The sequence below is a fragment of the Labrus bergylta genome, chromosome 12 (genome assembly GCF_963930695.1).
Source record: "Labrus bergylta chromosome 12, fLabBer1.1, whole genome shotgun sequence".
Taxonomy (NCBI): Eukaryota; Metazoa; Chordata; class Actinopteri; order Labriformes; family Labridae; genus Labrus; species Labrus bergylta.
This window is the reverse complement of record NC_089206.1, coordinates 14,715,182-14,730,788: the sequence shown is the minus strand read 5'-3', so window position 1 is coordinate 14,730,788 and position 15,607 is coordinate 14,715,182. Positions and strand designations below refer to the sequence as shown.

The 15,607-nt window shown below is 41.7% G+C and overlaps 2 protein-coding genes across 6 annotated transcripts; both read left to right on the top strand.

Moving 5' to 3' along the window:
• The first annotated feature begins 22 nt into the window (after positions 1-22).
• On the top strand, positions 23-4,408 carry LOC109984913 (rho-related GTP-binding protein RhoA-C). Its single transcript, XM_020635088.2, has 5 exons — positions 23-165; positions 676-831; positions 2,240-2,360; positions 2,463-2,593; positions 2,695-4,408. Exons 1-5 carry the CDS (start codon positions 55-57, stop codon positions 2,866-2,868), a joined length of 693 nt encoding a protein of 230 aa, XP_020490744.1. The 5' UTR covers positions 23-54; the 3' UTR covers positions 2,869-4,408.
• A 326-nt stretch (positions 4,409-4,734) lies between these two features.
• rbm10 (RNA binding motif protein 10) lies at positions 4,735-15,585 on the top strand. Of its 5 annotated transcripts, none has more exons than XM_020635038.3 (23): positions 4,735-4,878; positions 5,376-5,456; positions 5,555-6,101; positions 6,198-6,368; positions 6,474-6,543; positions 8,880-8,953; positions 9,861-9,947; positions 10,078-10,138; positions 10,245-10,403; positions 10,605-10,765; positions 10,901-10,998; positions 11,232-11,319; positions 11,457-11,661; positions 11,774-11,856; positions 11,952-12,033; positions 12,764-12,855; positions 12,960-13,142; positions 13,554-13,748; positions 13,917-13,973; positions 14,118-14,312; positions 14,498-14,545; positions 14,664-14,719; positions 14,827-15,585. In XM_020635038.3, the coding sequence occupies exons 2-23, from the start codon at positions 5,440-5,442 to the stop codon at positions 14,915-14,917; spliced, it is 2,820 nt and encodes a 939-aa protein (XP_020490694.1). In that variant the 5' UTR covers positions 4,735-4,878; positions 5,376-5,439; the 3' UTR covers positions 14,918-15,585. The 5 variants fall into 5 exon arrangements, with proteins under 5 accessions (XP_020490694.1, XP_020490693.1, XP_065816995.1 ...); XM_020635037.3 differs by having other exon boundaries at positions 5,552-6,101; XM_065960923.1 differs by lacking the exon at positions 4,735-4,878 and adding an exon at positions 5,158-5,207.
• Positions 15,586-15,607: the final 22 nt, after the last annotated feature.

Below are 15,607 nucleotides of genomic sequence, written 5' to 3'. Positions count from 1 at the left end.
ATCGTTAATATGGGCCATAGCCTACTTTAAAACTGAATTTATAAATATTGCATTATGTGCTGCAGCCTTCTAACAAATGACGTATTACGCACATGCGTACGAGAAGTGGGCGGAGTTTTCCAGTCGGTCAGGAAGAGGAGAAAGGCGGACACAGAACATCTAACGGTAACCGCTCTTAAGAGATAGCTTGTGAACTTTTAAGCCGGTTGTTGCTTCGGTAACATACGTTTCACGCTAATGTCATGAGGAAGTGAAGTTGAGGTTTCGGGGAGGAAACTCTAAATGGCAGGAGTTCAAACCATTGAGGCACCGTTAGCTTTCCTGCTAACCTAGCCGATGTTAGCTGGTTTGACAGGCCCGGACTGTACCACACAGCGTTTGAGCAGGAATGGGAACACAGCACGGAAATGTTGTGTTTACACCCTGAACCTGCAAGGCCGAGGCACTGTTTGCCTTTGTTTTTCTATGCAGGTCGTTACTCTGGATAGTTTTAAGTAATTCTGAAATATTAGGACACCGGTCTGCATCGTAGTTTGAGTGTATAACAGGACTTCTAATGTGTGAACGAGTTGAACTGGTGGATTTATGTTTCGGTGGATTAATAGTGAAGAGTAGTTAAGTTACCGGTGATACGTTGAATTAAGTGTGAACTTCCTTTGAACCCTTTTTCCACAGATGGCTGCTATCAGAAAGAAGTTGGTGATAGTTGGGGATGGTGCATGTGGGAAAACCTGTCTGCTCATCGTGTTCAGTAAGGACCAGTTCCCAGAGGTCTACGTCCCCACTGTGTTTGAGAACTATGTGGCAGACATCGAGGTGGATGGGAAACAGGTGAGACATGAAACACTCAATATGAACTTGGAACTGAGGAGCCCAAATAAATACTGAAGACACTAAACGCATGTAAACAAAATAATAAATATTGAGAAAGCTACAATGTTAATCTGATATCTGATTTGTGAAACGCTATCAAGTAAGATTAAGATTTACTTTTATTGATCCCTGCAAGGGGAAATTTCTGTTTTTACACTCTGTAAGTCATGCAACACACACACACACACAGGCTGAAATATACACATGCCAAAAACAGGATCCTATGGACATGCACTAATGGAGAGATGTCAGAGTGACGGAGCAGCCCACAGCGGGTGCTCCTGAGCTGCTGGTGGGGAGGGGGTTTGGTGCTTTGCTCAAGGGCACCTCGGCAGTGCTCAGGAGGTGATCTGGCACCTGTCCAGCTACCAGATCAACTTCCATATTTGGTCAGCACCAGGACTTGAACCGACGACTCTCCGGTTCCCAACCCAAGTCCCTACAGACTGCCGCCTTGTGTTGGGCTGTTACGAACCATTACATTCACTACGAAGTATTCACTATTACACAAGAAAATCTGGGAAAATGGCCAACATACTTTCTTACATACCAGAGCGATATCAACTAATGTCATGTTTTTATATTTCCTATACAGTAATCTACACACCTTTTGTAACAATAAATAAAGTACAAATTTTGTATTAATGTAAGACATGGGAGCTGCAGATCTCCCCTGGGTGGGTGGGCACAGGTAGTACTGGGTCTGTGCGCACTGCTGGTGCTGTCATAAAGACGCGTCAAGCTTACTGGGCTCATGGCCCCTAGAAGTCCACACTCGATGCAGGACGTAGTGTGGCAGTTTTCTCTTTGTACCTACACTGCAACAGCATGCTAGCACAAGTTAACCACCGGTGTTTGGCACCTGCCTGTCCAGCAGAAAGCAGGCCAACTCTGCGTCCACGGGTAAAGCCAACACAAGGTTCACCCTCGTTTTGGAACAAGCTTTATCTGCTTGGCATTTCGCTTTACGATGATTATATTTTCTGTTATTTGCCGCTACGTCCTTGTCCGTCATATTCGCCAGTTTGGATAATGTCCAATTGCCGAATTGTATCCGCTCCCAAACTCACCTGTGCGCTGTCATTGGCTGAGGGAAGCACACCATTTCCCTACCCAGAACCACAACATACCAAACTTTAAAATACAGGCAGAGGGCAAAGTCTTTTAAGACACAGTGAAGACCACCCATGTATAGAGGCCCATAAGTGATGATTGATCGACATTACTTCTGTATAGGTCTATATTCTATTTTTTTAAGGAAAAAGCTACTGACCACCTTTAAGTTTTAAATTAAATGCCTCAGTTTCCCCATTTAATGAATCCTATGTGTGTGTTGATCCTTACATGTAACTCTGTCTCATTTCAGGTAGAGCTAGCACTTTGGGATACAGCGGGTCAGGAGGACTATGACAGACTGCGACCTCTTTCCTATCCTGACACTGATGTTATTCTAATGTGCTTCTCTGTAGACAGCCCTGACAGTTTAGGTATGGTCTTAGTTTGCACTGGTTGTATCTTGTATATTGAATGCCTTGCAATTTTGACATTGGCATGTTTTATGAATTGCTGCATTTTCCCTCTTACTGTAGAAAATATTCCTGAAAAGTGGACACCTGAAGTGAAACACTTCTGCCCGAACGTTCCTATTATCCTTGTTGGCAATAAGAAAGATTTGCGCAATGACGAACACACCAGACGAGAGCTTGCCAAAATGAAACAGGTTTAGTTTTTTTATGTTTTTTTGTTCAAAACTGATGCTGTTTGTTCACATTGTTAAAGTAAATGTCAAAATGTAACCTCCAATTTCATATTTGTCTCCAGGAGCCAGTTAAATATGAGGATGGCAAAGAAATGGCATCCCGCATCACTGCAAGTGGATACCAAGAGTGTTCTGCCAAATCCAAAGATGGTGTGAGGGAAGTCTTTGAGATGGCAACTAGGGCAGCACTGGCTGCCAAGAAACGTTGCAGGAAGTCCACCTGCCTTCTGTTATAGGCTCAGGGAGAGGAGGGGGCTGCTGTCAAGCACAGATAAGAGGGCAGCTTCCATTGATATTTGACATTTGGGAGAGTTTTGGGAAGGGCCCAGAAAAGTTTTGCAGATGCTCAATTTGTCATCATACAGTTATCCTTGGCAAATGAAAGCAGATCTTAAATTATTTGATAGGCTTCTACACCTCAATCCTTGGTTTCTACATTGGTTATGTACCATTTTGGTTTCTTCTATCAAACACTTTTAGATCTAGAAATCTCTTTGGCAGATGGTCAGGGGTGATTTAAAGTTGAGTAGACGTAAACTTATTGAAATGTGCCATGATTGGAATGAAGTTGGAAACGGTCATTACCAGGCCAAAGACAATGGGGATGTGAAAAAAGACAAAATAATTATGTTCATGTAAAGTGGGTTAAATTGAGACAATGTCTAAGTGGATTTTACACAGTATCGCCTACATGTAGTGCCTTGAGAGCAGGGGTCAAGAAGAGGAAGTTAAGGGGTTATGGTTCATAACTTGAGACGGGGTATAATTTTGTCATTTGTAGTGTCCATAAATCACATTTGTGAATGCTTTCTCCCCTGCCATTGGCTTGGCTCCTTCAGGCTTATATTCTGACTCAGGCGCTATGCAGGGGTAAACTAGATTGTATGAGATATTTTCCCATACCGAAATATTTACCTGTACTTAAGTCTGTGTGTGCGTGTGTGTGTGTGTGTGTGTATGTGTGTGGGACTGTATGGTGGTTTGTTTTCTCCAGTGCAGGTCTGCATGCAGTGAATGTGTGTATATTTGTGTGAGTGTGTAATAACAAGTGTCTACGTACTGTATGCATGGAAAGGCCTTCTGCGTCGCTGACCTAACCCATTGTTTCCATGCCAAAGTTACCCCTGAAGGCCACATTTTACGGCTCAGATGGGTAATGGAATAAACAGCTACTCAGAGTGACATAGAAACCACCACTTTACTGGAAGACATTGTACTCTCCATAGAGGCACAATCAGGTTAATCATGTTAAGAATTTTTAGGACCTTTTTTTTGTGTGTAATAGAGATTCAATTGATTGTGTTGTTTGAACACGAGTGATGTAGTTCATAAGTTGAATATTCTTTCTTTAGATGATAGTCTTCTCTTCTATAAAGTATATTATGTACTGTATGTCTTACAAGGCCTTGTAAGGACATGTTATTGATGTGTATTTCAAATTTGCCTTTAACTCAATTCTCTCCCCTTTTAATGAAACTGTCATTATTGTACTATATCTTTTTATTGTTGATGTCTCTTATTTTCTTAGTAAATCTTTCTTGTTTGACTTAATCCTACTGTCATCATTTTACGTCAGTTTACTGAAAAAAAAACCCTGTAATCTTAGAATTGTTTTGTTTGATTAAAGGTCGACCTTAGGGTACATGGCTGGCAGGTGAGATACAAGAGCAGTTATTGTACCTGTATTTTTTTTTTCTTTGCATTTTTTTTTACTGTGACACATTAGGATTTCTGGATTTTGGCTTCAGAATAAAGGTGATAGTAGGGTTTTCTGTTTTTAAGGTATTTATGTGTTTCTTGGATCCATTCATTTGTTTTTGCTTGCATCAGTCCACACTATATTTCTGGCATTAATTTACTTTTTTTTCCTCCAAATAAAACATTCATAACCTGAAAAAAAAAACATGTGATTCAATCATTTCATTTTATTTGATATCAAGATATCTTTGTTGTCGTAGCTTATGAGTTCATCCTATATCCCTCTTGGCTTCCAGTTTAGGGTTGGCGTGCTTGTCTTGTCCAATCATATTTGTCGTTAATGTTTTCGCGTTCCAAACACCAATCACATATCAAAGTCAGACATTGGTCCCTCCCACTTTGAAATGTCTCGCTGTAGCCATTTTACACTTGTTCCCTGAAAAATAATCACACTTTGGTCCTTGGGAAAAAAAAACAAAAAAAACAATAACAGCGTTTCAACCTTCACTTCAACGTGGTAGAACTGTTGTCGGGGATATGTGGCAGTGGTAAGTGATAGTTCTTCTTCATGTGACAACAGCAGTAGTGTTTGAGCGGCCGTCAGGGGACAGCTCCCCTGCCTCACCGAGTTACCAAACATCGGGCTAAAATAGTTAGCATGCCTGCTAAGCGAACGTCATTGTTAAAAATGCTCACATTTTGGTTTTTAGTTTATGCACGTTCGTTGCTCAGACACGTGTTTGTTGTTGGTGCAGTCCTATGCATTTTTGCATTTGTTGGTTTTGGAGAGTGGTTACCAGATGTATGCCAAGGAGTCCAGGTGGAGAAAGACTATTTTCGAGATGTCGGTATTCAAAAATCCAGCTAACCTGCTGATGTGCGTCGTTAACAGCCTGTGGGCTAACATCTCTATGAAATGTAGTCGCTTTATAGCGTTGACTGTTTTTGTAAAAGGCCCTACAGTCTGGCTGTCAAGTAAACTTCAAATCTACTAATAATTGCTTTTCCTTTATTAAATTGTGTGTGTGTGTGTTTTTTTTTTCAGAACCTCATTGCTGTTACTAAATAGGAAAAGGACAGGGACCAGAAGCAGCAGTCTGTTAATCAGCATGGACTATGAGAGGAGGTGAGTTAAGTGGTCACACACGGTTCTCTCACGCAAAGAAGAGGTGTGTTGGAGTAAGTAAGGTTATAAACACACACGTTGTCTGTCATGGTCAGCAGGGGTGGGCGAGGAGATCGAACAGGTCGCTATGGAAACACCCACAACGATCACAACTTTCGGGACATGGACTATCGAGGTTATGGCCAAGAAGATGAGGAGGCAGGGCCCGGGTATGATGTCAGAGCGGACGACGGGGACGGACCTTACATTCAGGAGGAGCAGTCGCTGGGTGTTTATGACTTCTCTCCAGGTCGCCCCCTAGGCAGGGTGGGGTTTCACCAGAGAGGAGAGGGACGAGGGGACATAGGGCGTGATGGGAAGAGACGCATGTGGCCTCCTTGCACTCAGTCTCAGCCGGATCAAGCCATTTCCATGCTCCAGAAAGAGGAAGACGGATCCAGCCGGGAGTACGAGCAGTTGCGCACAGGTCCACATGAAAGAAGCCGAGGAAAAGGCGGAAGAGTTTTTCCTGAGAATAGTTCTTCACATACAGGGGCCAAGGATGGCTTCTGGGGTTGTGGAGGCATCCATTCTGAGCAGATTGAATACAATACAGCAAGACAAAGAGAGGAGGACAGGTTCCCTCATGGGGCCATGAAGAGGAGGGTGAGTCATAAGTTATTTCTGTTTTTGTTCTTAGAGCTGCTACACCTTTTATGTTCTCGTCTTCATATGTTGCTAATCTGTGACTGTTCTGTGCAGGCTTTTCCTGCAGGAGAAGAGGAGCATAGTTGTGAGAGTGCTGGACCAGATCTCTCTCTTGACGAGTTGGATCAGAGGGACCAGGACTACCGCGCAGATCTAGACCACAACCAGAAGCCAAGCAACATCATAATGCTTCGGATGCTGCCGCCCAATGCCACCACCAATGAGGTAAGTGTACACCTCCTTTGCATGTTTGTGTGTTTTAACAATAGTGTGATGATAAAACTTTTTCTCATTAAGCTTAAATTGCAATAAAGCCTCTTTTGTTCTTAGATCCGCGCACAACTGCAGGAACAGGGGATCCAGCCGAGAGAAGTTCGCTTGATGAGGAACAAATCTTCAGGTGAGAATTTGTCCTATGCCCGGTTATTTTCTGTTATTTACTCTCCCCTTTCATCCCACTGATTCATTACCAGCTCTTCCATTTTCATTGCTCTCCCCTTATCTGCCTGGTCTACTAATTAATGTCAGCTTTTCTTCTCCACCTCTCTTACTGTCACTATCTTTCATCATACTCTGAGTTATAGCTGATGCAAAGAAGACTAATTTATCTACTACTATACAGGCTTCTGCTCAGATTGCTGCTTTATTTCTTTGGTCTGCTGGAATCTTAATTCTCGCCAGTTCCCAGATGGCAACAAAACATCCAAGTCTTCTTCAAAGAAGATTTCTATGAACATTTTCCAGAGAAAAAAATGCATGCATGCTAGGGGTGTAGCGGTACACAGTAGTCATGGTTCAATTGTACCTAGGTTTTGGCCATGCCATGCTACTGCCATGCGGGAAAGGAGCCAAACTATATTCTTTGTACATAAAGAGATGTGCAAACTAACCACAAGGCTACCGGCATCCCAGCCTGTAGTGTATTAAACATTAACCAAAAAAATAAACAAGAATAAAAAGAGAACACAGAAAAGAATAACATTTAGTGATTTGAACATAAAGAAATAAATACAATTTAAGATATAATGCAAAATAAAATGCATACGTTTTAGAAGAAATTAGTCTGTGAGGTAAATATACCCTTCTTAAAAGTGTATAATGATCACTCCAAGTTGTTACAGTTGTGCAGTCTGGGAGATAGCTGTAAGTGCAATAGGAGTCCATGATCCATCTGTTGTTACTGCAAAAGACTGTGCAGCGAACAACTCGTGCAAAATCCCTTCTTGTGGTCTCCAGTATAGGGCAGCTCGCGGACTGGCTGTGCACACAGGATTGGGACAATGTAACAAGGTTGGGGCAAGCCAGGGTTACTTTTCTGTGCCTTCTGTGCCAGAGGCTTTTTAAAAACAGTGGGATGAAGTTGTTGAATACATGTTGCTTTTCGTTGTACTCCAGTGATGGCACCTCTAGGTTACGCCGTCTAATATTCATTAGCATATTCAATGTGTTTCCAGTGACATACCTTACTAGACACAACTTGTTAAAAGAAGCAAGCCCTGTCTTCTAGCTCCGCTGTGTCATTTTGCCATATTACACTTCTTCCTCTTGTGTTTTGTTGCTTCTTCTGCGTTTGTTGTTTAATAGCTGTCGGCAAACAGTTATGAGCATTACTGCCACCTGGAATGGGAAGTGGATACTACCTTTTCTCCACTTAAACATGTTTGTTGTATGACTGCATGCACCAAACCATGACGTCTGTACCATCAGACAAATACAAATACCGTTACAGCCCTAATGCATGCAGTCATAGACCTTTACCACATTGCTTGAGTTTTTCTTTCTACCTGGCTCTCTTACTGTCTTTACCTTTCCATAATTCAGCCTCATCCATCTTGAAGTGAGTTCTGTCTTGAGTAGGTGAACTCACAGTGTCAGCTTAGACATGAGCAGAATGACAATTAGTTTGAAAGGGTTTGAAATTGTTGCTATTTTTGAATGTGTGAGTGTTTGAGTACAAGTGTTGCAGATATGTGTATATGTCATCCATACCACTCTGAAAAAGCTTTTTCTTAAGGTTTCCTATTAAGATCATTGTCTCACTGGCCACCTTTTCTGCTAACTCACTGGTTGTCTGTAAAGTGTGCCTCTCTGACACAGGTATACTTGCAGTCCTCCTGCGCTGCTCTGTCTCTCTCACCCCTACATCACTGTTTCTCTGTTTAAATGATGACCTTTTGTGATTACTGTCCATGTGATACCATACACCAGTGTTCAAGAACGTTATGAATCTAAATATGCTGTCAATCATTTATAGTACTGCATGGACAGGATATGGGTCCTATAGAGACATTACACCACAGTGCTACATAGTTCCAACTGCACTCTGACTCTCCAGAGTTTCAGAGTTGTGTGTGTGTGTGTGTGTGTGTGTGTGTGTGTGTGTGTGTGTAGTGTGTTGTGTGTAGTGTGTGTGTGTTTTCTGACTGGGTACTTCATCATTTAAAGCCACAGAGCTCAAACTGATGAGTGGGTAGGATCTCCCCCTCTCTCCCTCTTTCCCTGACCCTGTGGAGATACTTGACATTGTGTCCTCCCACCCTTGAGGAGAATTTGACAGCAGCTCTCAAACTGGCCGTCAAAGTGTGTTATTCCCAAGGGGGGGAGGAAGCAATGACTGAATTAATTAGTGCTGATACAGGGTCTCTCTCTCCTCTGGACATGAAGCACTAACCCCTCACTGCGTTGTTGTTATGTTGTTGTTGTTGTTCGGTTACCATGGCGCTGGGCGGTGTCCAGGTCAGAGCAGAGGATTCGCCTTCGTCGAGTTTAATGTCATACAGGAGGCCACCCGCTGGATGGAGACCAACCAGGTCACTCTCCCCTACACAGACACACATACACATATACACACAAACAGTGAGATGAATGGGTTCATATCAGGAGAGTACAGTCACACCATGCCCTCTCATGTGCACATGATGCATTCCAGTATGGCATAGATAACAGAGGTAGGTAGGTAAGTTTTATCCTTTGATAGGGACATTCTATATATATATATTCTACTTGCACAGATTTCCACAAACAGGCAAATGTTAAGTTACACTGCTATCCATCTGTCTGGGACAAAACGAAATTGCATACATGGGTCCTCCCTGTCACGTTTGCACATTATATGTCCAAAACAACCTTCTTTTTGACTCTGTTTTCTTCAGTTACATGTTCTCACTCGCTGTCCTAAGTCTACAGTACCATCACCATTAATAGAATGGCAGTCAAGTTAAATTACATTTCTCACATGGTCTATTGTATGTTCAGTCCGGACCAATTTAGTGCTTCATTTTCATTTTAACATACATTATTACATCTTTAGGAGGGAGCTATTGTCAATTTGGGGGCAAAGGTGGTGACAGTGGGAAGGATGTGTGGAAAACTGTGGAAAGGTTTCCCCTTAAGGGGGGAGGGATGACACAGATGAACAGATACATTGTGTCCTTAATAATGGACTCAACTCACACAACTACACATACACCATCTCAGTCCGTCCCAGTTTCCTAAGCTGAAGGTTGCAATTCTCTTGTGTACTCTTTCTTTCAACCTCAGTTCTACTCTCTCTCTTTCTCTCTCTCTCTCTGTCCCCCTTTCTCTCTTCTATCTCTCTTTCTCTCTCTCTCGTTCTCATCTCTTGTGAGATGAGGCCTTTCTCTGGCATGTGTGACCCAATTATCTTTGATAATCATTCTTTGTTTCCTCTCTCTTTCTCTCTTCCTTTTCTTTCAGGGAGTGCTGTTGATTCTGGGACAAAGAGTGTCGATGCACTACAGCGACCCAAAACCACGTGCCAACGAGGACTGGCTCTGCAACAAGGTTGTGTGTTTGTAATGTGTGAATATATGGAAATCTAAAATTGTATATCAGTATTGCATGCATGTATATCAAAAACTGTAGGTGCACTTTTCTAACGCTTTTAACTGTAGCCCTTGTAACATTTTCACAGTGTGGGGTGCAAAACTTTAAAAGGAGAGAGAAGTGCTTCAAATGCAGTGTGCCTAAATCAGGTAAAGCTATCTTCTGATCTATCCTGAAAATATCATAAATCTTCAGCCTTTACAATAACACTTTCACTATATGATGATGAATAGACAGACTGTTGTCTCTCCCCAGAAGCTGAGCTAAAGTTGCCTCAGCTGCAGAGGGATTTGCCTGTTGGTCTTCAGAAGGAGGGGGCCCAGGGCTTATTGCCGTTGCCTGCACCATACAACACTTCTAGTCCTACAGTCAACCCAGGACAAGCCACACAGCAGGCAGATGTTGCCAATGACAGTAAGTCTATTACTTGACTTGATTTATCCTTACAGCAATCTGTTCTTCTATTCACTCCAAGTAACCTTTTCTAAAACTTGTAAAAAAGAAGGAGGCATAATAGCATTGATATTTCACAGCAGTATGTGTTACTATGCTTAAACTGCAAAAAAAAAAAGAGTGTTTAATGAAATCATATTCTGTCGTCCTCTCCTGCACCAGCTCTGATACTGAGAAACCTGGGTCCACATACTTCATTGGATGCCATCTTATCTGCTCTGGCTCCGTTTGCTACCCTCTCCCCTTCTAATGTTCGCCTGATAAAGGACAAGCACACACATCTTAACAGGGGCTTTGCCTTTCTACAGCTCTCTACCATAGTGGTAAGACACTTAAATAGGCAGATCCACATGCATAAGTACTAGACAGATGAACTCTAGTTTACTAATGAAGCCTTCTCTTTCACAAACATGCCTATGAACAACCCATACAAACTTCTCTGTTTGTGGTATCAACAGGAGGCATCACAACTGCTCCAGATCTTGCAGGCTCTTCAGCCAGCTCTCTCTATTGACGGGAAAACGATTGTGGTTGAGTTTGCCAAAGGCTCCAAACGGTAAACAGTGCTACCCACCAATCAAAGGAAACACAAAGACAGATATAGTTTTGCTTTTGAAAAGAGAACATTATTCTGGCTCTAAATCAGCTGAAACATTTTTGGAGGAGAATAGATTCAAATACAAATTAGCAGGTTAAAAATAACTTTTTCATTTCTCTTGCTATCTGTTGTTGAAAAGAAGGTCACCAGACAACCACTGAAAGAGTCTCTTTCTGTCTTTTCAATGCTAGTGATGTGTTCCTGACTGATGGAAGCAGAGTGAGTGCTGCTACAGTAGCCAGCACAGCTATAGCTGCTGCACAGTGGGCGGTCACACAGGTACCCTTTCTAAATGATTTATCAGTGTAGGGCGACATGAGAGTGAATCACATCTTTATTTTTGTATTGTTTGAATTTTATTGAATACCAGTGGGGTCTTTTTTGCCTCATCTTTTAAAAATGTTTTGCATTTCCAGACGGCTCAGAATGGATCAGGTGGAGGCCAGAGTATAGATACAGCTGTGTATCAGCAGGGGGCAGCAGTGACCTACAGTCAGGAGGGGAATGATTACTCTGGGCTAGATGGCACAAGTTTCAAAGCACAGGCAGACAACACAGTCAATGCTTTGTCCAGTTCAGGAGCAGCCCTGATGGGGGCATACACAGGAGGAGCAGCCACAGGTCAGTATCAAATATTTTTAGTATAGAGAGAATTATAACTGTAACATTGACTTGACTTTATCAATTTTATTTTATTTATTCACACGTGTTGCTGCCATTTCATCTGATGCAGGGACATCAGGATCAGTGCAGCTGCCTCTCATCAAAACACAGACTGCTCTCCTCACCAAAGGGACCACCACACAAGCCACACAGGTACCATATTAATGCTTGCGTATGATCTTCAACTCTTGTACTCATTTTTAAATGTCTTTTTTTGTTGTTGTTTCAAACCCTTTATGTTTCTGTAGGTTGAGATTGTGGGAAAACCACAACCAGCTGCTCCAAGCCAACCTGCCACCCCAGGGACTGAACACGAGCTCCAGCAATACCGTAAGAATCAGAATCAAAATTGATTCTACAAATAATATTTACAAATATGAATATACAAAATGTGCAGTGATGAACAGTGTAGTTATTGCACGGTCTGTTTACAAGGCTCATTAAAGACTGTTATAATCAGTATTGCACACCTGTCTGAACAAATGTTGATCAGTTTACAGACAGATTGCACAGTTATAGTAAGCATAAACATAAAACAACAGAGAAGTTTCCAGTTGTTTTGGTTGAATAAGTCCAGGAAGTTTCAGACTAAGTGTCTGACTCTCAAATGAAGGAGTTATGGAGTTTGATGGCCACAGGCAGGAATGAACTTCGTTGGCGTTCGGTGCTGCATCGTGGGGAGACGAGTCTTGCACTGAATGTGCTGCTGTGTTTTGCCAGCATGTCGTGGAGTGGGAGGGAGACATTGTCCAATGACACGCAACTTAGGCAGCATCCTCCTCTCTGACACCACTGTCAGAGAGTCCATCTCCACCCCCACAATGTCACTGGCCCCTGTGAATCAGTTGATTGAGTCCAGCTTTATCAGTAAAGTGTTCCTTACAAGTTATAATTGTAATCATGGTGTTAAAATATTTTAATGTGAGTCAATCCTGCCCTACAGTTTTTCTCTGAATGCATATTAACTGTGATACTGCTGATTAACACTTTTATGATCAATGAAAGGTGTTGTAATTTAAAATCTTAACCTGAGAGGAATGTGTTGTGTGTTTGGTTGCAGCTGTGCCAGATGTGTCCACATACCAGTATGATGAAAGCTCTGGTTATTATTACGACCCACTCACAGGTCTCTACTATGACCCTACCTCCCAGGTAAAGAGATAGAAATCTGCTGCTTTTATAATGTTTCATGAGCAAAAAAAAGTGTGCTTTTCCACAGCATTTGAGTTTTATTGTTGTTCCCCTTCTCTTTGCAGTACTACTACAACCCTCACACTCAGCAGTACATGTATTGGGATGGAGATAAGCACACCTACATCCCTGCTGCTGCCGGACAGTCGAATAGTGAAGGGGCTGGTGCAGCTCCTTCAGACTCCCTTTTTGCCTCTCCTGGCAGTAAGGAGAAAAAAGACAAGCCCAGGAATAAAACTGCTCAACAGGTGATCTACTAACTAGATATAACTTTGAGAAGTGACAGGCTTGCATGGGAAATCACTTTTACCTATAGATTTTAAAATAGACCTTGAACAATATAATTCCCTTGTTTTTCACTTTATTTGTTTGGACATTTGATCAACTCCGAAAAAAGGAAGACTCAATAACATCAACTGCTGTAAATGTGTTATATGTTTGGTTCCATAACTTTTATAATTTGACAAAATAGCACACCATACACTTAAAAACATATAAGTTGGTAAACTGGGTGCAAAATTCCTATAGTTATTTAGCACCTCTAAAAAGAAAATCCTTTACTAAGGTAATATTTGTTTGAAAATGTTGAAGTCCAGTGGTTGCTGGTAGTCTTCCTCAAGTCATTTCCATTTCTGTTATGTCTTGGTTTATATGAATAGATTGCCAAAGACATGGAGCGCTGGGCTAAGAGTCTGAATCGACAGAAGGAGAACATGCGCTCTGTCTCTTCCTCCCCAGCCGTTGGCTCCACAGCGCCACCACCAGGTTTCACTAGGACACCTGGACACAGTCGCTTGGATGACCGGCGAGAATCTGCTAGCGCTGATGCAGGTTATGCTGTTCTGGAGAAAAAGGTATTTAACCCCTACAGAAATGCTTATCTGTTAACATCTGTGTAGCAGGTTAGCATAGTGACCAGGAGGAATGTTTATCATTTACCAGGCTTAGGTGTCTGCAAACTCTCATCCTAAACTTGTCTGAGTAATAACACATTTTCTCTACTTTGCTTTTCTGTCCTACAGGGGGCACTGTCTGAACGGCCTCAGATTTTTCTGGACCAGATCCGACAAAGTACAGAGGTAAGGAAAAGGCCACAGTGATGTACTTGTGAAATATCTGTCTCTTTCTGCAGAGAATCTTACAAAGCTCTTATTCTTAGGAAAAATATTATTATGCATGTCTGTTTTTATCTCAGTATTTCATCTAATATCTTATTTCTTTAGCGATCCCCACCTCAGCAGCAGGGCCTGGTGCCAGCCTACAGTGGAGAAACTGACAGTGAAGAAGAAGGAGGCGACAAAGACGAGAAGGAAGGGAGAATGACAGATTGGGTTAAGCTCGCCTGTCTGCTTTGTAGGAGGCAGTTCCCAAGCAAGGAGGCCCTAATCAGGCACCAGCAGCTATCTGAGCTACACAAGGTGCTAACACACTTCAAATAGATTTTCACTCTGTTGAAAATATTGTGTACATGTTAAGTAAGAAATATCTTGTTTTTTTACTAAACCTGTCTTCAGTATATTTTGTGTCTAAAGGGAGTAAAATGAAATGTTTTAGTCTCATGGCACTCCTCTTGTAGTCAACCTCTTTACCTTTCTGCCCTCAGCAAAACTTGGAGCAAAGGAGATTACATCAGGAAGTCACAGGCAAAGAGGTTGGTCAAGCCTCATGATCGGAGTCAAGGAGTTACACAACAGCGCATGAAATAGCTATCTTTGTAACTGAATGAATACAGAAAATATTAATTTCACTGTCCCTTTTTTTTGTTGCAGAGACTTGTAGATGGACCTGAGGCTCCTGATGCTAAGAGGAGGAAGTTTAGCCCAATGTAAGTTTTATAAACTAACAGAGACTCCATGTACAGACTCGTAGTTCTTGATTTGTGTTTGTGCTCAGTCTTGTGTTTTATTCTTTTTCTCTCTGGTGTCTCTCTAGTGATGGGATCAGTGGCACTAGTCTTGGTGCCAGGATGCTACAAGGAGGCGTGAAAAAGGGGCTTCTGTTTCGCAATATGCAAGTGGAGTGAGCTTGGTCCTGAAGAAAGGAGGAAAATGACAATACCTAGCTCGCAAAACTTCACTGTTATGGTCATACAGATATCTAAACATAAACCTTTTAGTTTGGTTTGACATCACAATTACCTCAACAGTGGTAATACACTCAAATGAACTGATCCTGTAGCTGTGGATTACAGGATATTGCACAGATTGCACTTTTTTTTTTGCTTTCTTCCTGAATGATGCAGTTATGAGTTCTCACTTGTTTTGATGCTTGTATGTGATAAACAAGCTTAATGTGGTTGGGAAACTTTTGCTGTGGGAAATGAAAGATTAGTACAGATCTTTAATGCAGTGAATGAGCTTTTTCTAATAATACTGTCTATGCACCATAGATTTTTTTATTTTGTTTTAAAGATATGCGCCTCGTCATTCAGTGAATGACTGATCTGGGCATGAACTGTGTAAACATTTTAGAAAAGAAGACTGTGGCCTCATGAACTGGACAGGGTCACACTAACACTAGTGTGTAGTTAAAAAATAAAAAGTCTCATTGCAGGTTTGAATTCACATTGTAATACATAGTTATCTCTGGAAAAAAAGTTATTTTTTATTTCTATGATTTTTTCAATAATGTGACTGTGTTTCGTCAAGCTTATGTGAATTAATTCTGAATAACACAATTTCATCATTATAATTGATTTATGTCTTCTTTGGGC